General features: G+C 39.4%; 1 protein-coding gene across 1 annotated transcript in view; it reads right to left on the bottom strand.

Annotated features, from left to right (window-relative positions):
• Positions 1–23,561, bottom strand: part of ngef (neuronal guanine nucleotide exchange factor) — a 35,818-nt gene extending 12,257 nt beyond the window's left edge. Inside the window, exons 1-8 of the mRNA XM_063493598.1 lie at positions 23,145–23,561; positions 18,721–18,826; positions 11,309–11,656; positions 10,864–10,928; positions 6,918–7,168; positions 5,877–6,037; positions 5,623–5,775; positions 3,695–3,824 (exon numbers count right to left, since the gene is read on the bottom strand). Of these exons, the coding sequence (XP_063349668.1) occupies positions 3,695–3,824; positions 5,623–5,775; positions 5,877–6,037; positions 6,918–7,168; positions 10,864–10,928; positions 11,309–11,656; positions 18,721–18,826; positions 23,145–23,352 (1,422 nt within the window). The 5' untranslated portion in view covers positions 23,353–23,561. The remainder of the gene's footprint in view (positions 1–3,694; positions 3,825–5,622; positions 5,776–5,876; positions 6,038–6,917; positions 7,169–10,863; positions 10,929–11,308; positions 11,657–18,720; positions 18,827–23,144) is intronic.
• Positions 23,562–26,771: the final 3,210 nt, after the last annotated feature.

The raw sequence follows: 26,771 nt of genomic DNA, 5'->3' as shown, positions 1-26,771 counted from the left end.
GTTGTCTCATCTTGGACTGTGATACTGACAGTCACCAGTCCCCGGCCTCCTTCCCTCCACTTAGCGCACAGCCTGAGGGTGCCGGATTTTGGGTGAAACCCTCCATGCATGGTCAGGAGCTTCCTGGTCTTGATGTCAGTGGCTTCTATCTCCTCCTTTGGCCAGATGATTATCCCAGCAGAGTATCTGATGACCAACAGGCCATAGGGATTGATTGCCTGGATCTCATTACTCCCATTCAATTCTAATGACTAGCCTTACTCTCTGTAGGCATTTGGTTGTTGCACCTTTTCTAGCAGTGTCTTCATGGTTCCCATTCGCCTGTGGGATTCCAAGGTACTTATAGTTTTCCTTGATGTCTCTAATGTTGCCTTCTGGTAGTGCAGTCCCCTCAGTTCTGACTACCATCCCTCTCTTTGTTACCACCCAGCTACACTGCTCAAGTCCGAATGACATTCTCATGCTGTTGTGGAAGAGGAGGAACCATCATGGAAGGATAGGCCCCCTGCACAGTATGTACCACTGGCAGATAGAGGAATTGGCTGACATCTAGTGGTATGTTTCAGTGAATCGATGTCTCCTTCACTCCAGACATACAGCTTGATTCCATCCATGTAGAGGAGGTCGCTAATGTTTGCTTCAGTCTGTATCCATAGCCAGTCTTGTTGATGATCTAGCTGAGGAGCTTCAGGCCTATGCAGAATAGCATTTGGGACAGGACAGCTCCTTGGTAAATCCAGCAATTGATCATGACTTGTACAACTGGCTTGAAGTTGGTCTCTATTGTTGTTCACCACACCATGACAAATTGAGCTTGATGAAGCTTGTATAGTTCTAGGCATTCTAGGATCCATATGTGTATGAGGCTGAGCCACTGGCTTTCTTATAGTCCATCCAGGCAGTGCACAGGTTGGTCTGGTTTTATGGTCTCGAGTGACTGCTTTATCTACCAGTAGATATAGCTTTGCCCCTCTGGTTTTTCTGTCTATTCCTTTCTGAGCCATATAGCTGTTCATCTTAGCTGCTACAATGACAGGATCTTTCATGTAGTGTTGAAGCAGGTCTTTAGGGTTTAGGACTGTCCTGCCTTCACTTAGCCAGTCTGGGTATGTCTCATCCATTAACAGCTGGTTTGTTTGTGCTGCCAGGTGCAGTTAACTTCTTTAGACCGTAGATGTGCATGTAAGAACTGTCCAACTCTTCAAGCTGTCCAGCTCTTCATGCTTGAGTCTATTTCTTGGATGTCTTCTCATTATGATGGTTACTTAATCCTGTTTAGGGAGGTTATTTTGGTCTGTTATTAGCTCCACGGGCCACTGAGCATTGTTATTATAAGTTGCCGCCTTCTCCGATATGCTCTGTCACCACCCTTAGTGGGGCTGTTCTCATATTGTTGATTTAGCATTCAACGTGCTTGTCACAAATGGAAAAAGAAAGCGCATGGCTTTCCCTAAAGTATTTACTGGGCAGCTGTGTCCAAAAGTCCAACCATGTCTGATTTCTGAAAGGGGACTTCAGTGTCTCATCACAAGACAGTTCTATTAAACTCTCCTGCTGAGCAACTGTAAAATCTTCAGACGTGTCAGATGCTTTGATGCTGATGCCGTTTCTCATCCAGCTATTCACTTCTGCTGTCCCTGGAAAATATTTACTGAACTGTTGTCTGAAAGAGACAAAGTATGCAACAATGTTGTCTATGACTCCATTGGCAAGGTTTAGGTTGTTGTCAGACAGGAAACTCTCCAAACTGGGGACAGCTGCCTTTTGCTGCTCTACACACCCCATACAGCTCTGTCGTCAGGTCCCTGCATCCTACTTAAATTCAGATATTCAAATATCCTGTCTTAGGAAATCAGCCAGAACCATCTGCGCCCATAGCCTATGGATCACCTTGAACTTAAAAGACTGGAGAGCCAGATATCACTGGTTGATCCAGGTATTGGCATTCTTGCGATGGAGTGAATGCAGTCGGGATCCGAACAGAGGGTAAAAGGGTCGCCCAGGAGGCAATAACGAAGATAGTCGGCTGCCCATTGCATGGCCAAGCACTCCTTTTCCACTGTACTGCCCCAGCCCCTTATTCAGGCATCAGTAGGTCTTTACCTGCACAAACCTTGCCTGCCACTGCTCTGTTCACTGGACCAGATCTGTGAGGGGCTGGTCAACTAAGTCGGGCATGAACCACCGGTAGTAACCAGCCAGCCCCAAGAGCCGTCTCACCTCTTTTTTGGTCTTGGGATGCAGGCAGAATGTGAAGGCTGCTGTTATTTCTATCTGAGGGTGTGTCTGACCACTTCTTAAGTGGTACTCCAGATACTGTAAATCTGGCCGTCCTACTGCACTATTCTTTGGTTTGGCTGCGAGCCTCAGAGACTCCAGGACTGTGGCTACTCACTGCACATACTCTGGTCAGATTCCACTGGTGATGATAACGTCATCCAAGTAGATGGAAGGATATGCAGCATGACACAACACCCATAAGGCATTGAAGGGTGGTTGGGGCTTCGAACGGGCCGAACAGAACTGTGACTTATTTTTACAAACCATACAGAGTGCAGAAGGCTGGTTTTTCCTTGAACTCTAGAGACAAGGTAATCTACTAGTAGTCCTTCGTTAAATCCAATGTTGTGAAAAAACAGAGACAGAGACAGTATATATCACTGGGTGATGAGGGAAGTGGAAATACATGGGAACACAGCAGGAACAAATTAGACATAACGAGACAGGGGAAACAAAACTGAACACATTGAGCACAGGACGAGTGACTGTCAAAATAAAACAGGAAGTACATGAACGCACGAACATCGACAAGAACACACAAGCTTGACAGTAGAAATGGGGATCTACAAAACATGGAGGCATATAACAGACTAGCAGAGACAAAGGATGAAACACAAGGTGAGGAAAATGGGAACAGGTGAGGGAGATGAAACACACAATTAAGGAACCGAAAAACAAATAGGGAACACAAACATGAGACGAAGAGGGAATAAACAGAGACATGACTGGGAAAACATACACATAGGACATGACAGACTCTCAGAGGAGACACAAGGATGAGACAAAGACAAGAAAACATGAACCAGAAATAAAAATAAACTCTGAGGGATGAAAGAACTAACTCAAGACTAATCTGTATAAACTTGAACTTAAAACATCTTCATGATGCAACGGAAAGAATCACGAATACAAAATAAACTAAAAATGCTGGGTGAAAGACCCAACACCCTGACTGACACCTCATTCACCTACCAGTAGTCTACACAGAACTGTATAGACGTATCTGTCTTCACCACAAGAACTATGCGGGCTACACAATATGCTATGTGAGTTCTGTTCTCCCAATTTTAGCATTTCAGGCAATTCTTTCTGACGCTTTGTGTAGCAGGCTAACAATTCCAAGAAACTGAACTACTGGAACCAATTGTGGATTTTCATCCCTATGTATGTATGTATGTATGTGTGTATGTATGTATGTATGTGTGGATGTATGTATGTATGTGTGGATGTATGTATGTGTGTGTGGATGGATGGATGGATGGATGGATGGATGGATGGATGGATGGATGGATGGATGGATGGATGGATAGATAGATAGATAGATAGATAGATAGATAGATAGATAGATAGATAGATAGATAGATAGATAGATAGATAGATAGATAGATAGATAGAATAGTGTTGGTAAACTCACCTGAACAAGAAGCTTGAGCCTTGTAATCCTTTGAAAAGGAAGGATGAGGAAAGATGTAAAGGACAGGCCCCTGACACGTGGATTGTTTTCTAGTGTAGCCATAGTGTCCCGAAATTGCTGGTTTCCGTCTCTGGACAGACAGTCATAATCAGAACTTGGACATTCAAACACATTGCTTATTTGAATACTATATGTTCTCTATATACTATATGTTCTTCTCCTTATCTCTATATGTGTTGAGAGATAAGGAAAGTGGCAGTATGTCTATGACATGTCTTTGGCCTGTACATATTTAATGGTAGGTTAAAAGGAGGTTCTTTAGGGAGATTCATACTAGAATCAAGAGCAATCAGCTGCACCCTTTAGGGTTCATAAAAGCAAATCATTAGCCTTCATCTTAATCTGTTCCTAGTATCCTTTTTTGCATACCCACCTTCTGCATATCCTTCTTTACTACATACATATATCTCCTCTCTCATCTTCTGCTTTTTACCCTTCCTCATTGCAAAGCATCTTTCCAAATCATTTGATCTGACGTGTCCCTCTGATGTATTCATTTCTAATCTTGTCCATCCTCATCACTCCCAATAAAAATTTTAACATCTCTGCCACCTCTAGCTCTTTCTCCTGTCTCTTTTTAGTCATATATAACCAAAAGAAATATGTCCCTACCAAAGATGATACAAATAAGGTCCCTATATGGTCACTAATGACATCAATATTTTTCAAGAGGAAACGTTTAGTGTCCACCTACATAAAATCAATAACTGCAGCCTTTAAATGCAAAATACTAAACGTTTGAACAAGAATGCAAAATAAAAAATAAAAATACATAGACAAAATGGCTAACACCAAACATTGTGAAGAAAAAAGCAGTCTTACATGCAATTAAATATGAAATGCCTTTTGCATGAATAAAGCAAATAAAATGATTTTCCCATGAAACTTGTATATGAAATGAAACCAAAATTAGATAGGCGGAAAAGCTACAATACAAACAACCCACAATGACATCCAAAATGTCCAAAATCCAAAATGACAACATTTGGAGAGCACATTTTGAAAATCACTACAATGACATACATATGAACCCCATTAATTAAGACAATGTAAAAACACTTTCAAAAAAAGCAAGAAGGAAACCAGAATCCCCTTAAAAATTTCCCAATTACCTGTAAAGAAGTGAAAACAAAGGAAAAAAATTAGAAGCTAGAAAGGGATTAAGCCAATAATGTGGGCTTTATAAATTGGGTTAGGGGTTAGGTTAGGTTAAATTGAGTTTATTAAAGACTTTCCTTAAAGACGTGTAAGCCAAAATCCCTCCTGAAACCTGGTGACCAACTACAAGAAATGTCTTTCTGTTGTACTTGGCAACCAAAGTTGATCCAGTCATGTTTTGCTTAGAGATTAAATACTTATTTCAGTCAATGGCATGCAAATAAATGTATAACTTTTATGTAAAAGCATCTTCTTCTTCTTTTGGTTGATATTTTGTCTGTCTCTATTAAAATTTATTAACAGATTTCATTTATAAGCAAACTTACAAAATTCATCAGGCATCAAATAATTATTTCTCCCATTGTACTGGTCATACCCAACAACACTGCATTTTCTCAACATTTGTCATTACAAAAACTTGCTTAACAGAGACTTAAAACATTAACAGATATTTATTTTAAAACTAATCTCTAATTCCAAGCATGTATTTATCATTAACAACAATGCATACAAAAATAGCAGGAACTATATTGTGTTGTTTTAACAGAAACAAAAACACTATGAAAAATTAATTATTAACAAAATATAAGTGTAAATAAATATAAATTACGATCATTCATATTTTTCTAACAACAAAAAAAATGACTCATACAACACTCCATAATTTAACTATTTGTGTATGAAGAAGGCATATAAAATATAATACTCACAAAATGCGCCTGTAGTTCTTCTCCTGGTACGCCTGATTAATTACGTATGAGATAAACACATTGAAGTGTTTTGCTGCATGGTAATAAACAATGTCACACACATCAGGAATCAAAATAGACTTCTCAATTCGGTGTTCAAGATCCATCAGGAACCTGAAAAAATTATGAGATTTCTATAACTCAAGGATATTGTGTGGCTAAACTTCACAGTTAAGACTTCATAAACTGATTTTGGTTAACATAGACTGTCCCACCTTTCACTGGCTTTCATCACTTCCTCGATGTTGGAAAACAGAAAATGCATGTCGGACTGGCTTAGAGTGTTCACTAAAACAGGGTTACGTAGGAAATGTGTCTCTAAAATTTCCAAACTCTTGTAGTAGGAAGCCTCTGAAGTGACCAGCTCAAACATGGCCTAGGGACAAAAGGAAATTTTAATACAGTATAAACAAATCACTACCAGGGCAGCTGTCTTTTAATTTGTTTCTCAGCAGCATTGTCAGTCTGTCTACCAGTTGGGCAAATAGTCTTTACTTAGTCCTTTCTAACCATTGCACTTTACAATGTGTTTTTACTATCTAACCATTCACACACGAGTTCTAGTGGATTGCTTGGGAGCAACTTTTGGGTTCAGTGTCTTGCCCAGGGCAATTTTAACTTGTAGAAGGATCAAATACGAAATGGCCAACACCACAATTAATTGATTACCCACCTTAACACATAAGCTATGGTCTACACTGAAATATTTTAGTATCACTAGGTACATTCGTCTGTTTGTATGCCATTTATATGTTTTGCATGCACACATATGCTAAGATCTCTTTATTAAGTGCCTGTTGTGATTGAGTCTGCTAAGGTCAAACGTACATATTGTTACACTTCCTGGAGCTTAGTGTATTTTTTCTAAAGGATTTCCCAAATTTATGATTAATAAAGTACACTATATAGACACATAGTGGGCCAGTCCTCTTAAATTTTAAATGCAGGTGTTTTCAGTCCCATTCCTACAGGTGAATAAAATCAAAACCTTGGTTTAATATAGCGAGTTCATAACCAGCTTCATGTGACTGTTTATCCTTTTTGTCATTGTAGGGTAAGTGAATTCAGATAACAGAGACATAATCTAGTTACACTGAACCCACTTTGCAATAAAGGACCCTGGCCATACAGTCTGCCTTTACAAACATTTGTGAAACAAGGAGTTGTTCTAAAGACGTCACTGAAATCAAACATGTTACTGTAAAAAATAACGTTACTCAATCCAAATAACTCTTTGACCTCACAAAATTGCTCACCTCTTGCATCATAATTTCTTTGTGCGGTAACTGAGTAAGCAGACCGCTTGCCTGCACAGCTTCCAGGTTCTGCCACAAGGTCAGTGACTGAGCACTATTCCTCAGCTGCAGCTGTAACACTGGTGGAGACATTACACCAGAGTCTGTCCCCACAGTCCCTGCCTTGACCCCAGGAAAAAGGTTGTCACGCTGACGCCGCTGCTCAATCTCCTGCTGCTTGGAGGTGTCTCGGTATTCCTGGTACAGGAAGGCTAAAGAGTCAAAAAATGATTAGTGGGCATGAAGTATGCATATACAACTTATTTTTTCAGTGGCTTCAATTACCATTCTTTCATACAGTGTCTAAACAGAAGGCATACACTATTGTATATGGATAAAAGTTCTGGGTTAGTCAGTTAAACTGAAAATGTACTTATTTCTTTAGTCCCATAGCCACAAGTGTATAAAATCAAGTACCTAACCATTTAGTCTGCCTTCACAAACATTTGTTATAGGGTTGTTTTAAAGAGTTCACTGAATTTGAGTGTGGTGCTATAATAGTATGCCACTGTTAGAACAAGTTAAAATTTCATCACTCCTAGATGTCATTGTAAAATGAAATTGGTTAGAAACCACAAAACCTGTACTATAATTCAGTTTTAGCTCAACTGGCCACTAAATCAGATAAAAGGTCTGCGAAATCAGATAGAAACAGTGAGGGCAAGGTGAACAAAAGATAACAACAAATAAAACTGATTTTAGAGTTTTCCATTTAGGGTCAAATGAGTTAACACTTGGGAGTTTGGGGGCATTTATATAATTTACAAACAGTCATTTAGAAGAGAGGCCTTGTGTTTAATAATCCACATTTCACTTTTAGGTACAGTTGAGGATACTGTATTGTTCTCCCTAATTATATTTTTAAGCTTAAATCAATTTTTGCTCATTTTTGGTTTGTTTGTTATGGTAAGGGAGCACACAAAATCTCTATGGGGATATACTTTTGGGAAATGGCAGGAGGGGAGAAGCTGCATGCAAGACTGAAACTCAATTCTTGATGGTCATGTTTTGGAGGTTTTAATAAACCATCTATCAATTTTCTTTTGCTTATGTGTGGTCGGGTCACAAGGGCAGCTGCCTAAGCAGAGAAGCCCAGATCTTCCTCTCCCTTGTCACCTCCTCCAGTTTACTGGGAGAAACACAGAAGCGTTCCGATGCAATGAACATGCCCAGAACACCTCACCCAGGAGGCACCCAGCAGGCATCCTCAGGTACCCGAGTGGTGTCCAGAAAGTCCAGAAAGCTGTTTATAGAAAACATGTGCTAAAGAGTTTTTTCCTCAGCAGATGTGTGAATGGGGAAAATCAATTTGAAATGTGCAGAGACTGGTGGTGTACCAGGGGCTTCTGCTTAGGGCTACACTTCCCTCTCACTGTCACCCAGCTGGCCTAATGTCCCATCTGCTTGGGATGGCCAACAGTGGCTAATTTACAGTAAGTTGTTCCCCTGTGGTAATTTGTACATTTTTTTTGAAAAGTCTATTTTAGCAGTTATCTAAAAATTAACTGTCATATAGTCTATCCATCAATTCACTGGTTGTGAGGTGCCAGTGCTAATCACCATTCCACCAAAGATACTTACAGATTAAATAAAAATAAAACCAAAATAGACAGGAATTGTTTTTGGTATTAGTATGTGTCGCTGTTGCCAAATAATCAATAGAACCACGATCCAGAATTTATGCAAATATTTATTGAGAATGGGATGTCTAAATTACTTTGTGTGCATGCTCTTTGTATTGTTATATTATCAAACTCTCATGACATTTTTTAATTTCTGTGTAGGTTCTCAGTGATCCAGGCCTTGATAGTTTAAGGGGTTTGGAAGAAAGTGACTGGACTTCTTTAAGTTTTGAGAAGACACCTCTCATCCAGGAGGCTTATTCAGTTCTAAATCAAATGGTGGGGAGTCCCAGGTATTTAAACCCATACTGGGTGTTGTCCCTTAAGAGGGTCATTGACCCACTATCCTAATCATATGCCTCATCACATGAGCCAATGTGTGAAAAACGGCGCGGGTCATTATCACCAGAAGTTTCAAGTGAAACCATTGTGAGATATTGTCTCCACCTTTTTTGTGACCTATTGAGGACACCTGACCCAAGATGTGAGTGCGGTTTGAGGCGCCTGGGAAATGATCTCAAAACTGCATTGTAGGTGGCTGACAGTTGGTGTCATAACAAACCCTTGCTGTTTAATGATGGTTGTTCACAGTGGACATAGATGGCTCCTTTTAGTTTTCAGTCCAAAATGTGAACACTGGCATCCTCAAAAGAATGACCTTTATCCTTTAGTTGCAGCTGTACAGCTAAGTCTTGTCCTATCGAGGTGGCTCTTCTATGTTACATCATGCATTTATAGAGTGGCTGTTTGGTTTCTGCATTAAAGAAATGTAGTGCAAATGTGCTGCACTGCACAGAATGCACTATGTTGCTTAGTTCGTATTTTGGAGTTTTGTCTTTGGATTGAACCAGTTTTTCTCTGAGAGTGTGGCTGGATCAGTTTGTCTGAGTATCCTGCTACATGAGTGACAACAGTGTTATGTTATGTTATGTTATGTTATGTTATGTTATGTTATGTTATGTTATGTTATGTTATGTTATGTTATGTTATTCTGTTTTTCTCCCTAGTTGGGGTCTGACCTTTTTTCCTGTGCATCTTTTCTGATTTATCACAAGTTGTTGTTCCTGGTGGTGATGGGAGTCAAACACTAGATACCAGACTGTGTGTGGGGCTTCTGGTAAACTTGTTAAACAGTGTTAAGGCTTATATGCTCCTCAGTGCATTATCTTTTGAGTCTTCCCTTTATCTTTCCTGGTGAACTATGTTTCTATCTATTGATTTGATATGATATGTGGTGATACCTGGGTCAAAAATCAAAACCGAAGAAGTGGAAAAACTGGTTCATTCCATGGACAAGTTTTAGAACTGAAGAAAACATTTAGAGGTGAGACGTCTTCACAAAATGTAAAGAAGTCCATTTACTTACTTTTCAAGCTCCTTAGAAAAACTTAAATATATACTAACAAAATATTAATAGAAACTCGGGATAATTCAAATTTGTTATTAATAATTGGACTGGTTGGTTCTTATATAGCTCGTTTCTATTCTGCTTGAGCATTCAAAGCCCTTTACAAATTCACACATTCACACCCAATCAATCCCAAACCCAAACAATCATTTAAGCACTATTTTTCCTACACCCAAGTGCTTTCTATCTAACATTCACGCACATTTATACTTGAGGAGCGTATCTTCAGAGACCACCTTGAGATTAAGTATCTTGCCCAAGTATACTTAGGCATGCAGACTGGAGACTGGAGCAGCCAGGGATCAAAACTACCAACCTTCAAATTATAAGATGAACCTCTCCACATCCTGAGCTACAGACACCCCAACACAGCTAAACTGTGCTTCTCACAGGTGGGCTGAAAGTTTGCTGGTGCAGAAATTGGAACATGTTGTGTAATCTTCCTCAGTCATATACTGCAGATTACTTTTGTGGGTGTAGAACTGGACTTGAATTACATAAGAGCAGGGTGAAAGTACAGTCTCACACATAGCAAAAAAATGCACAGACTTTGGAGAAACATATAGTCTATGTGTACTGTATTGTTCCACTTCTTAGTCAATTTTCAGGCTTCCTCTTCTTCATTTAAGATTGTTTATTATATTCTTAAATGCTGCCATCGTGAGTAGGTTTCTACTAATCCCTGTAAAAATCATCCAAAGTGAATTAGACTGTGTGGAGTAGTCTATCAATCCAGGAAACTCTAAAAGAGGCACAAAATTGCTTCACCAGTGCTTATATTAGCCATAATATAGAAACAAATACAAAAGGGTTTTCTAGCAATAGCTCTGATGGTGGGTGTAATATATGCACTACTCTCACCCTTTGTCAAACTCACCAATATTTTTGATGATTTTGAGACTGTGGCAGATTGTCTGTGAGCATTCTCCATTTCTCAGCACCCTACGAAGAAAAAAAAGGACATACCTTTGTGAAGAGAGAGCTTATCTCTCTCTTTCTCTCGGTATATATATATATATATGTGTGTGTGTGTGTGTGTGTGTGTGTGTGTATGTGTCATCACTACTACATTTCAAATATTTTCATAAGATAATATAATATAATTCATAATATACATTCTTACAATGTGTAATTTTATTTTGTGAAAAAACAATATGCATTTTTATGTTATTTATTTGCCTAATTTCTCATCGTATTATTTGCTTTCATCAGAATTCAAATGATTAGGCATTTTTAAAAAGAGTCCTTTTTAATTTTTTATAAAATTATATCTCTATTTCTAAAATATTTATATCTCTATTTCTAAAGTAATTTGGTCTGACCTGTGGTTCATGTGGATATCCTGGTCTTCTTCAGAATTAGGCTGTTGTGAGTTCATGGTCTTCCTTCTGGTATCCTTCACAGTGCAAGCTTTAGCTGTTTTCTCAGAAAGCTCTTCTATGACTTCACTGTCACTGTTGTGAGTCCAGTTCGTGCTCATTTCTGCTGTAAAATCTCTTTGCTGGCTGTATGAAGCAGCTGATATTTCCACAGTCCTCTTTCCTCCCACTCCTCCTCTTCTCTTATCCGCAGCATTCTGGTTGTACAGAGCATGTGTGCTACTGAACTCACCATTGCTTGGCAACAAATCTCTCGAATGATGAGGCTGTCGCAAGAGCTGAGGACTACATCTGACAGAAGAAAAAACAAGAAACACACCTTAGAAATACATATACAGAAGCCATTCACATCATCTAAAGCTTAACTGACAACAGCAAATTCTTAAATTTGTGTGCATATTTACTGGATATTTTAATTAGGTTTTTTCATTATCACAGGAAAATATATTGCCCTTGTGCACGAGAAATCTTTAAATTAGCTTTAGTTTATATAACTAGTTTCATGTAGATGTAAGTGAAGAAACATGGAGAAAGACTTAACTTGGTCAACGTCTTGTTAATTAATAAGCGAGGTGAGAATGGTTCAGGCATTATTGAAGGGCAAGATGAGAGAGGCTAAGGACAATTACTGGAGAAAGCTGGAGTGGAAACTCCAGCAGAATAGCATGACAGAGGTGTGGAGTAGCATGACGACAATCACTGGATCCAGGTCATCCAACAGCAAAGAAGCTGAGGCAGTAAGGACAAAGCCAATGAGCTGAATGTGTTTTTTAACAGATTCGAAACTGAGGTAAATGCTCACCCCTCTGACCTGACCTGTAGTCAGCCTGCAATCCACGGCATCTCTCCCTCTGTCTCCACATTCCACCATAGCCTCCTGTGAAAGTCCTGACACCCCTCCCCCACCTGTCACTTTCACTCATGACCAGGTTCAGAGAAAAATGAGAAGACTCCACTCAGGCAAGTCTGCTGGACCAGACAGGGTGAGTCCCTGTGCCCTCCAGCTTTGTGGAGTCTTTCATAAACTGTTCATGATGAGTCTAAGTCCACAGAGGGTCCCAGTGTTGTGGAAGACATCATCCCTTATTTCTGTACCAAAAACGCCATATCCCTATGCCCCCCATGGTTAGAGAACTGTGGCACTGACTTCCCACATCATGAAAACCCTGGAAAGACTTATCCTTGACCAGCCCCGACCTATCCGGTCTGTAAGTCTGATGTCATTAGCCATGTCTGGGCCCAAACTCCGCTGCAGGTCCATAAGTCAAACGAACACTGTAGCATTACTGAGAGTTGAAAAACTGTCTAAATTCGTTCATCTGTAATAAAATGATCAATGTTCTGCTCTATCAGGTGTAACAATTAAGTTTAACATCCAGGCATCCATGAAAACGGAATTTATGACATTTAACAGAGTTAGAAGTTAGCAGGGAGTTATATATAATATACCATGTTCTGACTGAGGGATTTATGAAACAAATTAAAACATACAGCTCCACTATCACTTCCAACATAAATGAAGACAGGAAAGTAAACAGCAGCGACGTTTGTAGGGTTACTGAAGTTGGGCTAGCTGGTATATAATGATGTGCTACGTGATCCCTAGCGCGACAAAGCTATGCTAGCATAACATAAACAGTAAAGCTGGAGGACGAACTCTAATGAACAGAGGACTTTTTTCCACTCGATAAAAGTTAATGTGAGGGTTCCCAATGGTTAGGGGCAAATGCAATCGCATGGCAGGATGCTGTAAACGGACCAAACGTCAGTCAGGAGAACCACTGAGATAATCCATCCACAATACAAGGTTAGTCATTAATATACTGCTGCTCTCCCCTTTCCTCTTCACCCTCTACACCACATACTTCAGCCACTGCACAGAGACCTGCCGTTTTTTTTCTGATGACTCTGCAGTGACTGAATGCATCAGAGAGGGTGATGAGACAGAGTACCGGGCTGTGGTTGGCTTCTTTGTAACGTGGTGTGAGCAGAATCATCTGCAGCTCAACGTGACAAAGATCAAAGAACTGATTGTGGACTTTAGGAGGACCAGGAAACCTGTGACCCCTGTTTCAATCCAGGGGGTCAATATTGTAGAGGACCATAAATACCTCGGAGTACACATAGATAATAAACTGGACTGGGTTAAAAAATACCACTGCACTGTACAGGAAGGGACAGAGTTGTGTCTATTTTCTAAGGCGGCTGAGATCATTTAACATCTTTGACGTTGGACAATGCTCAGGATTTTCTGTTAGTCTGTTGTGACCAGTGCTGTCCTCCATGCTGTTCCACACTGGGACATCAGGTTAAGGGTCACAGATGCGAAGAGACTCAATAAACTGATCCGCAAGGCTGGTAATGTTGTGGGGATGGAGATGGACTCCCTTAAGGTGCTGTTGGAGAGGCAGATGATGTCCAAGATAAGTACAATGCTGGACCACCCACTCCATTACGTGCTGACCAGTCAAAGGAGTTCAGTGTGAGAAGGAGATTACCCAAATGCACCACTGAATGACACAGGAAATCATTCCTGCCTATGCCTCCCTGTACAACTCCTCCATCTAATGCAAAGTATACACTGCAATAGTTACACCCTTTTGCACTTCATCTACAGTAAAAAATAACAAATAAAGTTTCACAGTTTACTTTAAAAAATTGAATTGAAAAGGGGGAAAAGACATATTCTGACAATGCTGAATGATGAGAAGTGCCCAATGACTGAAACTAGCACCACTGAATGAGATCAGTTCCTTGATCATTAATATGCAAATTATCATTACCATTGATCAACAACTACTGATCAAAGACCACTGATCAATGGCCATGAGTATCATTCACAGAGGGTTGGGAAATGGCTGCAATCACAGCATTGTAAGATGGTGAAAGATGTACCCTTAAGCCACCTCCTCGATTCAGAGATGGTCTTTCCTTTTTCCCGTAAATGGCCTCCTTGACTCGACGCTCAAACCAGCGTTCCTCCCTGTCCAGGATTTGTACATCCTCATCATTGAAAGAGTGTCCACTGGCCTGTAGGTGCAAATAGACTGCGGAGTTGGTAGGTAGCTCTTCTGTGTTGTGCCATCCGAAGGTTGCTTGGTTTCCCCGATACATAAATCATGGCACTTAACAGCGTACGCTATATTACTCTGTGTTGGGGGACCCGATCCTTGGGGTGGACCAATTCTTGGCGCAGCGTGTTTTGGGGTTTAAACGCCACAGAGGGATAAATGCATCTCAACTGTTCCGATACTATTGACACATATGGCATCACCAGGGGTTTTCGCTTAGGCAGTGGTTGTCCTTCTCCCCTGGATCGACTGGAGCTTTCTTTATGCGCCTTCCCAGCTTTAACAAAAGTCTAGCTGGGATAACCACATATTCTCAGGGCCTTCTTGTGACGTTCTTCTGCTTCCCTGGCCACTGTGTCTGTGGGGATGGTGTTCATGGTCCAGTGGATGATGAGAGTCGAACGTTAAATACTAATCTGTATGCATAGGTTTACGGTACACATCATCATGTCCCCCATTACGGATGGAATGGGGGACTCACAGTCTAAGAAGGGTAACCTGCCACTTTTCATATCCTCCCTGGTGGATTTGATGTGTTGGTCTACTGAGTTAATGTGATCAGTGAATTGTGGTAGGTCCTGAGATTTGATTTTCACCCAGGTGTCATCCACCTACCTGAATCAATGACTTGGTGGTGTTCCAGGGTAGGATAACAAAGCCCTCTTTTTCACTTCTTCCAAGTACAAGTTGGCCACAATGGGTGAGATTGGGGAATCCATGGCACACCCATGTTTCTGCCTGCAGTACTGACCCATGTATGTGAAATACATACAATTTTAACCCACTTTGGCAAGGACTGCCTAAAGCTTATACATCAGTATGAGCAAACAGCACATAAGATGGCTAATTACAGGAACCACCTGAGATTCAGCCTCAGATGAAGACAAAATAGGATTACTTCTAAAAGTCTGCAAATGAGCTCTTCAGTTAAGGACTTCCGGGCAACAAAAATCCTCCAGAAGGCACAGCACCAGCTGCTCAATGAACAGGTGAGACAAACACATTTTACCAAAGAAGTGCTAAAGAGGAGCGGATCCGACAGAGACTTTCTATGCTTCTAGATGAGAATACTCTTAAAAAGGTGTTTGAATTCATGGAGAAGGCTCGTTTAGCACAGCATGAGAAGTCTAAGACTAGGCAACAAAGGAGGTTTGACTTATTTGTTGTGCATCAGAAACCACAGCAAAATACGGAGAGTGTCTTCAACAGCCAGTAAAGTGAAAGTGGACAGTATAGCCTTGTTTTCTTATCATAAAAATCTTTGTTGCAGCAAAGGCCAGCCCAGATGTGACCCCCCTTAAACGTATTTTTAGTTTTAGTGTCCTTATTTTCTTCTGAGTTATCAATTTTCTCCTTAACTAGCTAGCATAAATTAATTTAAGTCTATTAGCCAACCAACCAAGCACATGACATCACTTATTGACAGAAGATGGCGCTAAACATGTTTTTAAAACTTTAACTTTAAGCACTTATTTCTTAAATCCAGCTTTACAGACAGTGTTACATCTCTGTCAGTTTTTTAAGAGCAAGGCTCCATGATGTAAATGACATTTCATGTCATGTTCATGTCATTTAAATGACATTTCATGTCATTTCTTTAAGTTTTGTGAAGAAACTTCAAAAGGACCAGTCGCTTTCTTTTCAAGCTCCTTAGACTATTTTACTTTTTATTCACATTCGTCTTATACATGTTTATATTGCAGGTCTATTTTTAGTCACAAATGTAGGTGAAACGCTCACGTTTACATGGTGACAACTAAGTGTTACAGAGCTGTGCGTTAAACAAAGAATCAGAGTATCTGTGTAGGTTCTCAGTCATCCAGGTTATGGTAATCTAAGGAGAGTGGTAGTTTAGGTTTCTAGTTTTAAAACGAAATGGTGGTGAGTGATGGAGAGTCCCAGATGGGACTGGGACTCTCCACTGGGACACTTTAGTTTTGGAACAAAAGAAGCTTGTCGGATGAGAGGCGAAACGTCTTCAAGAAATTTAAAAAAGTCCTTTACTTTCCAAGCTCCTTACAAAGAATCAAAGCAAAATAACAAACCAAAAAAATGCATTAAGAATTATTAAAATTGAGAATTAAGTTTAAGTTTAAGCTGATGATGCTAAGATTCATTCACTGAGTTTCACCTTCATACCAAAGTTATACCACCTACTATTAATACAGTATAAACAGTATGCTGTAAATGTAGGAGAGGGAAATTAGTGAAGACTGCTCATAAATGTGCTCACGTCTTGCTGAATGGTCAGCTGATCACAGCCAATACACTGAAAATCCGATGGAGCCCACAAAAGAAATTATTGTGAGTTGTGATTTTTTTCCCCACCCTGAGCTGCTACAACCGATTTTAGGATTCTCCCACCTGCTGAATCCCAGTTTAACCCCGGAATGTACTCATGTTTCTGTTTAGGTGTGGAGGCAAAGTCACCATCTACAATGTGGTAGACAGAAAATAGAGCTGTTTTTAAAGATTCTCCTTCTTTTCCTCTGCTATATATCTGATTCAAGCTGAGTGCATTTATTAGAAATAAAATTTACACCGAAACAAAGTTTGTATTCCCATGTACATATAGTTTATTATATTAATATATTGCAAGGTTCAGTTAGCTTTGCATAAAAATAGCTGGTTGAAATGTTCTCCCAAGAGCTATTTTTTATTTTCTTACTTTGAGTACATTTCAGAAACTTTTTTTTTGTTTTCAGTTTTACTTAAGTAAAGAAATTGAATCAGAACTTCAATTTTTGCCAAAGTATTTTTTAACAGTACCTTTACTTAAGTACAGTATGTCAGTACTTTTGCCACATCTACTTTTCTGGTATTTTGGCTGGTCCAGCCTCAAACAATGTTTTGTAAACGTGACTAATCCCATGGTTTAGCTAGAGCTTGCCAATGGCTGAGGAGATGATTCCTTGGAAGCCAGAGTCAATGGTACACGTCAGCAATCCGAAGACCCTCAGGTGGGTTGGACAGAGGTAGCCGATGAAAAAGGATGCCCTCTTGCCCCTGCATGACCCCTCTGATGATTTAGCGTGGCGCTGTGGGGCAGCGAGGGTGACCCTTTAGAGGCAAGTTACAATACAGGCCTTTTTACTGTCATATGTATGGTTGTCAAATGTGACTTTTTAGGTCAAGCCAGAATATCTGGCAGGTCATCTACTAATCAGAAGGTTGGTGATTTGACCCCTGGATGCTCCAGCATGGCAAATATCACTAGGCAAGATACTAATCCCAAGTTGCTCTCTATATGAATGGATGAATGAGGCAAGTTGTATAAAGCACAATGAGTGCTCAGGTAGAGCTCAGAGCTCATTAGAAAAGGGATATATAAGATTCAGTCAGTTTAACATCTTTGCATTTTCAAATCCTTTCTTAAAATGCACCGCTTTAGACATACTTACTCAGATTATCTTACACCTTTCACCACATGAATCCTCTGTTCTAATTAGTAATTTCAAATATTGTAAATTTGCTTTTGACTTGATGGGTATTTTTGTCTCTTATTTTTTTAACTCTTCTGTCAACAGAAAACTTACACTGGGGAAGACCACTAGAAAACAAGCACTCAGGAGCTTGAAGACAAAAAAGGACAAGTGCTCTGACAAAGGACAGAGGGAAACAGAGAGAATATATACACAGGAGACTAATTAGGGAGATGGGGAAATACCAGGGAACAGAGCTGAAGCTAATCAGGGTAAAGAAATTGGGAAAAGTAAAACTGAACATAAAGCACATGAGGCAAGGAACTATCAAAATAAAACAGGAACTAATACCAAGACTAAGACACCTGAGCTTGACACACACAAAAGAGTAAACAGACACAAAGACAAGACCGACTGAACATGGGAGATAATAAAGGCAAAACATAGACATGAAACTAAGAGGACCAGAAGGGAACTAACAAACCTAAAGTAATTTATGACTATATGAGTTACATAAAATAATACAATTGGAAACAAACAGAGATAAGAAAACTCATAAGTGCAAAGATAATTAATAGAATATAGAAACAAATCCCACTTCTTCAATCAAAACAATAATGAATTAACGCGATTCAAAAGTCAAAACAGAAAACTCTTGGTTAACGACCTAGAACCAGGAGAGGAACAAAGACTTAACTTTCACAGAGACTTGTGTGCTTATCACAGATATGATAAGCCACTAAGAGTGCCAGGTGTTAATTATAAAGCAGTGTGCCATGTTCAAGCAAGCATTGTTATGTGATTGTTTGTTTTCTGGGTGTGTTTGGTTACAGGGTTGGGCAGTGAAGGCATGCAGACTCACCGTCTAGCCCCTGGCAACAAAGGTGACTTGTGGGGTAAGGGAGAATGAGAGGAGGAAGATCCTGCACTACTGGATGGACTGTGGTCCAAAGTAAGCCTGGTGGAATCTGGAAAGTTAGAAAGGTAGAGAGTGTATTTATAGATATAGTAGGGAGGAATTTGAAAATTACACAGTAGTTAAAATGGCTACATTTTAATCACTTATTTCTAGTGGGTTACAAAAAATCTATCTGTTTTTCTGTCTTTCTCTTTCACTCACACCTGTTTCCTATGTGAAGTAGTTTGGTTTTTTTAATGAATTTTTGTAACTAAACTGGCTGAAGTGTTAGATTCTCATTGCTTTTCTAGGCTTTCAAGCACTCAGAGCACCTTAACAAGTTAATTACTCTGTACAGACACAGGTCACTGCCAGCAGCCATAAGATAAACATTTACATTTTGGGGTAAAGTATTTTGTCAGAGTAAAAGGTGTCTACTGGTAATAGGAAATGAAAAGAATACTAAGCCCTCTTTGTTGACCTGTAACTCTGCTATTCAGTTATCACTAAAGTACTTTATCACTTGAATGTAAACATCCCTCCGCTATGAGTAACTGTCTTATTATGTTAAAGTGATTTAGGTGCCAAAGTGATCCTAGGACCTATGTCTTCAGAGGCATTTTGTGCCTGATAGGCTCTCCAAAGACAAATTGGTGAGGGGCTAGACTAAGTGTAGTTCAACAACAAGGATTCAAGAAATCTCACTGGGACCAGTAGTTGGATGAAGACTGAATGAATCAATCTCCATTTTTTCTTGTGGCTTCATAGCATTTCAGCCCTGTGTTAGATTGGCAACCTGTCCAGAGTGTACCTGCCTCTCATCATATGATAGCTGGGATAAATTCCACTCCCCCCGCAACCCTGATAAGGATAAGTGGAAGAGAATGGATGAATTAAAGGCCATTCCACTTGAATATCAGAGATTTGCTATAAAAACTGCAAGAGGAAAGAAACATAGCTTAAGGCAAGAGTGCTTTTAGACATGTTTTGAAGGTTTATATTAAAATTCCATTATCTAGGTCTGTAATTGTTTTTAGGTTAAATAACTGGTACTATGGCTCTATGAATACAGAATACTTCAAGTTAGTATAGAATGATTGATGCGATGTGATGTGATTGATGTGAAATAATGTTAAATTTACACACTGTGTGCATACTGTACCCAAACAGGAATAGGTAGAAATTGAGCACTTACTGAGATCTACACCATTTTCACACACAAAAAAACCTTAGTGAATACTCTCACATTGATCAGCAAAAATGAAGACAAGGCTTCATGAAAAAACAGATAGATAGATAGATAGATAGATAGATAGATAGATAGATAGATAGATAGATAGATAGATAGATAGATAGATAGATAGATAGATAGATAGATAGATAGATAGATAGATAGATAGATATTAGGATTTTAAAAAGATCCCTGCGTAGGTTTTGATTCATTCTGGTCATTGTAGTCACAAGCCACTAGTAACCATTTTGACTGTAAGGGACCAAGGTGTAAAACCTCTGTATGACATTACTCCAACACACGATCATGTGAATTACTGATAGTGACTTGGAGCAAGGTGTAGTAGAAGTAGGAGTATAGCTGACTAATAGCTGGTGTCATAATCCACCCCTTGTGTTCAATAATGGTTGTTCACAGTGGACTTACTTGGCTTCCTTTCTTTTGAAAGTGTGACCTTTCTTCTAAAACACAGCTGAGTCTTTTCCTGTTGTGGTCAAGACTTAGCCCCAAAATACAGTGAACCTCAACTTTCTAAGAAAGTAGTGACGGTGGTATGTCTTCTGAACAAGGAAGGATGTCTTGTGACTCCAGAAAAGGTCCTCTTAAAGATGTACACTGAGATCCTTACAGCTGGAGTCCTCTTCAACAGCTACTCCCTCGATGTATAGGAGTGTGAAGGGGGGGATTCTACACTTCCTGAAATCCACAATCATCTCCTTGGTTTTCTAGAGCACCAGCTTGCTGGTTGTTTTGTAATTCCTGCCTGTAGTCAGACGCATCACTGTTGGTTCTCCATCTCACCACTGTTGTGTCATCTACAAACGTCACAATGTGAGAGCTTTGATATTCTACCGAGCAGTGTATGAGAGGTCTCATACACAACCTAGGGGGATCTAGTGATTAAGAAGTCCAGGAACCAACTGAAGAGGGAGAAGCTCAGGTCAGGTTTTGCAAGTTTTTGCTGCTGAGTTTGTGGAATTATTGTACTGAGGGCGTAAGTGGTCCAAGAATAGGAGACAAATATACAAGTCCTTATTCTCAAGGTTTGCAGGCTGTATGAAACACTGATGAGATCCCATTATCTGACAGCTGACTGGCACAATCTCTCAGTGTCCATTCTAGTATACTGTCAGGGCCTGCAACTTCATGTGAGCCACTTCTGCTGAGGTCAAGCTGAGTCGTAGTTCACCTGGTGTTGAAGTGAGTGTAGTCCTAGAGGGGCTCATTGAAGCAGACATGAAAGTCATTGGGATAATCAGGCAGAGATAAATCCCAGTGCATCTATGATTTTGTACTCTGTGATGCCTTTTTATCTTCTCCGCATAAGTAGCTTTCGCTCTTTTGATGCCTGCAGACAGGGATCTCCAGGCCATTCAGGCCAAAGTGATGATACATCGCCAATTCTGAATGTGGCATCTTTGTCTTTCCACAGAGATCCAACCTCCACATTCAGCCAGGTTTCTTGGTTCTTCCAGTGGTAACTGACTTGGTGGTGGTTACATGATGTAACTAAAGATATGTATTCTTCCAGCTTGATCTCTCCCTCATATGTAGCTGTGTCTCTGAAGAGCTTCCTGTCTGTAGATTGAAAAGAGGCCTACAGCACAGGGGCAGTGTCACTGGGCCATACAGTGATGGTCTACATTATTGATTTGTGGTGTTTTAATAGGGGTTGGTAGGCGGGGAACAACATGAGTGAGATATGGTCATTCAGGTCTAGGTGGGGGATGGCTCTTTATGCACCTTGTATCTTTGTGTAGACACAGTCAACTGTATTGTTTCCCTTGTCGAAGAGCTTGAGATCCCTCAGCTCATCTTCATCCAAACGTGAAATAATACGGTTGGATGTTAAATCCTTTCATGGTTAAATGATACAGAGTCTTAAAATAGAGTTTATCTATGTGTGCTTTGTTAATATTATGTGTTTATCAAATAAATAATATCTTGACTTAATATTGTTTCTCTTATTTAAAATCATAATGGATTCCTTTTTTAACCCCATCCATGTTTTTATCAATGCTGATATACCATCTGATATACCATCAGAGATGCAACATTGATAACATCCTGAATTATTCCTGTCCTCTTTAGGGAGTGCATTAGTGCCTATGGAACTGGCAGCTTGGAAATTTAGAAAGGCATCATCAGTGCTGGAAGGTATATAAAGGTTTTAGAACAACATGTGCTCCCATCGGTGTTCATATTTCAGCAAGACAGTGCTAAATCATACAGTGCATCTATTATTATTTGTAGTAGAAGGTTCAGGTGCTGAACCCAAGTCCAGAGTCCAGTCCTTTCATCAACTGAAAACACGTGGTGAAATTAAATCAGAAAAATGAAGAAATATTGAGGAGGTAGAATTCTATATCAAACAAGAAAGAACATTCCTTTGCCAGAAGTTCAGCAACTGGTCTCCTCAGTCTCCTCCTCCTTATGGACTGTTGTTAAACCCTGTCCCAACTTTATTTTTTTTCCTGCAATCAAATCCAAACTGAATACTTTTCTTAAAATGGTACATGTTCTTGATTTGACATTTTCTATGTTTTATTGTGAATGAAATACAGGTTTATGAGATCTGCAAATCGTTGCATCTGTCTTATTTACACAGCATTTAAACAGCATGTTTGTTTGTTTGTTTGTTCAAAATTGGGGTTATATATATATAGCAAGACATTAAGTATATTGTTATCCAGGTAGGTTCATTTTAACATTTAAACTCAAGGTTGTTCTTGCTTTGATAGCTTGAGGTCATAGGTTGAACGCCAGTCCATTTACCCGTGGGAAATACATTATTCACCGCTGTACGCGGTTCAAACAGAACCAGTTTCTCAGGTTGTATTCATGTAGATTTCTACTGAAGGATAGAAACTGCCTTTGTTCTACTTTCAATAACAACTGCACCATTAACTACAGCAGTCCCTAAAACGATGCCTTTGATAACAACGTGTGAGAACTGAATTCATAACCTAGCTTAAGCACAGTTATATATAAATGATTAATTTAAAGTTAACTATACATCTAGCATCTAAGTAAAAAAAAGATTTTAGCGGGGTAAAATCTTTTTGCTGGCTTTTAGCCCAGCTAATATTAACTTAACAGGAAATTCATTGTTAAATTGTGGTCACAGCCAAATTCTGTGCTAGTCTTCTTGTCTTACTTTCAGATTGCTCAGATGAGATCAGTCTCTTCTTCCTCATTGACCGGTAAAAGCGGGAGTTCCTGCGAATAGGTTCTCTACTAAATCCAGTGCTGGACTCATCATCATCATCTTCCTCTTGGCTTGGTTGAACCACAACTGGTTGCTTTTCTGTGACGTCTTTTGGTTTCTGTCCCCACTTACCCCTGAACAGGGTAGCTACAGACATAGTGAAATCTATTGCTCAATTTACTGAAAAACTAAGACTGGAAAATGTTGTTTGGTGTTGAGGAAATGAGTGGAAAGAAATTTGCCATAGTTAGCCAGAATCCAGGAATAAATCCATCACTTGGAATCAGAAATTCACGTGAAAAATGAAAAGAAAAAAAAAGAATACAGTTGAAAACAATTTTAAGATCAGAAAAGGGAATCCTCAGCCCTCTCTTGCTCCTATCCGTACAGCAATAATGTTGTTAACTACACGGGTAACCTGTGGAAAAGAGTGCTTGACGCTTATTTATGACTACAGTGTAATTATTACATTTATGACTCTCTCCTGTTCTTTGTCCCTCCTCTGTTTGCGTCCCTCCCTCTTTCTCCGTCCCTGCACCACCCTGTTATGTGCCAACATTCCTGAACTCAACCTAGTCTTACCAGCTTATAATGCCTTTCTGCTCTAAAACTTTCTCTGTTGCAGAACCAGAAAAGCCACTTGTAAATGCTTATAAATGTCTGTGCCTTCTACATTTCTCAGATCCCTTCATGAAATCAAGGCATGTTTTTGTTCTTGGCCTTTGTTCTTCAAGAGTTTCTGGCCCCGTTGAGCCACTGTCCCACATAATAGTTTTATCTCTAGTCAGCTGACAAGGAGAGTTTAAAGTTCATCTTTTCCTTTTTTCAACAGAGCAATAAAGTTGCTTTCTCTGCCTTTGAACAGTACCAACCAAAAAAGGAAGTGCAAAGAATTTGTTTACTGGAATAACCTCTACTGTAAAATAAAGGTCCTGCACAGTTTCTACAAACAGAAGATGGTTTACTGTGGAATTCACTAACCTACATGATTCCTGCTTTATTTACTCTTAAAGGAAAACAGAACGATAAAGAATGTGGAATAGACCGAATAGAATGGATGGATGGATGAATGAATAATTAACACCTATCCATCCATTCTCTTATCAGGTTTGCAGGTTGCTGGAGCCTATCCTATAGGACAAGGGGCGAGCTTCTCCCTGGATAGGTCACCAATCTGACGTAGGGCTAACACATAGAAACATAACCATTCACAACTATGGCAATTTAGAATCACAATCACATGTCTTTGGACTGTGGGAGTAAGCTGGAGTACCTGGAGAGAACCCACACAAGCATAGGGAGAACATGCAAACTCCACACAGATGGTGGCATTGAACTCAGGCAACATTGCTAACCACTGCACCATCTCACTTCCTTGGATTAGCTTGAAGTAGCTAAGCTGGCCAAAAACCAACATTTGCTCCCACATTTATCTTAACATCAAGGAATATTTTGCTCTTGTACTATTTACTTTGAATTTTCTTTCTATATTTGTCCACCAGGTGGTAGTACTTTTTAACATTTAAAGCATGCAGCAAGATTTTCCACTTTTTATTGTTTTCTGCAAGGGTGTCTTGCTACTGAAATGGTAAGTGTGTTGCTACTGATGTTGGACAATGGTGGGTGCGTGTATGTGCGGACTATTTTAGTTCTCGCTACCTTATAGAGAAGTCTATAAGTTGGGGAGCAGCATTCCCACCATTCAAGTTAACCGAATCTCCATTGCTCACATAGAGGAGCCATTGGTAAAGTAATACAATCGTGACTTCAATGAGAAAGCAAGAGAAAAAACCTCAAATGTCAAATGTCTATAGAAGATCTTGAATTTATGAAAATCATGAATAATTCAGTTGCGCTTATCACTGAACATTACTGTTAGTGTGGCCTGAAAACCTTTAATTTGTTCATCCTACTGATGAACTGATGGTGTGGTCATGACTTTTTGACTGTCCTGAGTGTTTCTGCCACCTCCTTTAAACAACTGAATACAACCATTTTTACACTTGTCCTTTTGTGCAATTAAAATATGTTATGTCCATATCCATGCTGTAGGCTGCACTAGTATTTTGCTCCTCCGACAACTGAAATCAACTAAATGTAATGTAAGAGTATGAACCGATAGGCTGAATCAATAGGCAAGCAGACTTGCGATTACAAGAAATTTAGACTACTAGAAAACATTTCCTATAGAGAACAGGTTCTCGATTCCCATCCCTATACATGGATGATTAATGCCTTTGACTTGTCTAGTCTGCCTGCACTAGAGATGGCACCAGAAGGTACAAACTTTAAGGCTGACTACTAGAGAAAAAACAGGGCCATAAATCAGGTGTTATGGAATGGGCACTTTTCTCTACAGCCCTGAGCGGAGGATAGGAGCTGGTTGCCATGGTGATGTGAGAAGTGTTCTCTCCTTATAGGGAGATATCCAAAAGGTGCAGGAGATGAAACTCGAGTCGGACATGGGGTCTAAGGGCTTCCCTTCAACTTTTTGATCAATCATGTTAACATTCTGTTTTTACCACATGCAATAAAAGTGTTTACTGCCTGGGTGCGCCAGCTTTTGTCTCTGAGCCAGAGAGATGGAGGTCCATCGCATCATGTAAAACAATTTCAAATTCTAACCATAATTTTTTTTATAACTTAATGTGTATATGATATGATATTTTTAGTTTAAATATAGAAAGTTTAAAGTCCCCTGCCTTAAGGAGAAAAGCGACAACATATGTGTTGAGGTTTTCCTCTCAAAAGCATGAGGACCTTATAAACTTTGTGTAGCATTTAAAGGAGTGTAAGCTAAATCATTAGAAAAGCAACAACTACACATAATCGGCATAAAAGATATCATATAAAGTTGTTTGCAGGGAAAATTGAGGTCCGGTTAAAGCAACAAGTAATCACAGGATTTGAAACTGTGGGAAAAATGAAGGCCGGTAAAATAGTGGTCACTGCTTTTTGAGTCGTTTAATTTAAAAAAAATGTTATGAAAGCAACATGGTGACAATTGTGTTGATGTATCCACATGGTTTTTAAGTCATTTGGGTAACATACTTCCATTTTTTTTTTTAAAAAGAAAGTGGTGTGAATGTTTGTTATTGTTCTATGTTGTGTCTTTGTTTTGTTTAAAAGGTGCACAACTTCGTGTAAAACCAAAAGAGAAACTGAGAAGAAGTAGTAAGCACGGGTCTATTCAACAGAGTGTGACATTGTGTGTTCAAAAGAGGGTATTACACATAAAAAAATGCAACAGTGCTAACTAGTAGTAGGACTGAGCTAAAGCACCACCATCCAGTAGAAGGAGGGTGATACTGCAGGCCACTCCCCAGCCCCTGGTAGACACGGGTAGAATGGAAAAATAAGATTAATTAATTAAAAAATTAAGAAATATAAGGATTGAGAAAACAAGAAATTAATTAACGGATTAACAATGACCACAGTAATAATTAAGCATAAACTAAAAGAGAAAAAAAAAAAAAAGTAATGACAGAAAGAAACTGATGATGATGATGATGACGAAGATGAAATAAATAACATAAAAATTAAACTTATAATTTGAGCAAATTTGTCTTCTCTCAT

Source organism: Pelmatolapia mariae, linkage group LG14, assembly GCF_036321145.2.
Source record: "Pelmatolapia mariae isolate MD_Pm_ZW linkage group LG14, Pm_UMD_F_2, whole genome shotgun sequence".
Taxonomy (NCBI): Eukaryota; Metazoa; Chordata; class Actinopteri; order Cichliformes; family Cichlidae; genus Pelmatolapia; species Pelmatolapia mariae.
This window is presented reverse-complemented; position numbering and strand designations above follow the sequence as displayed.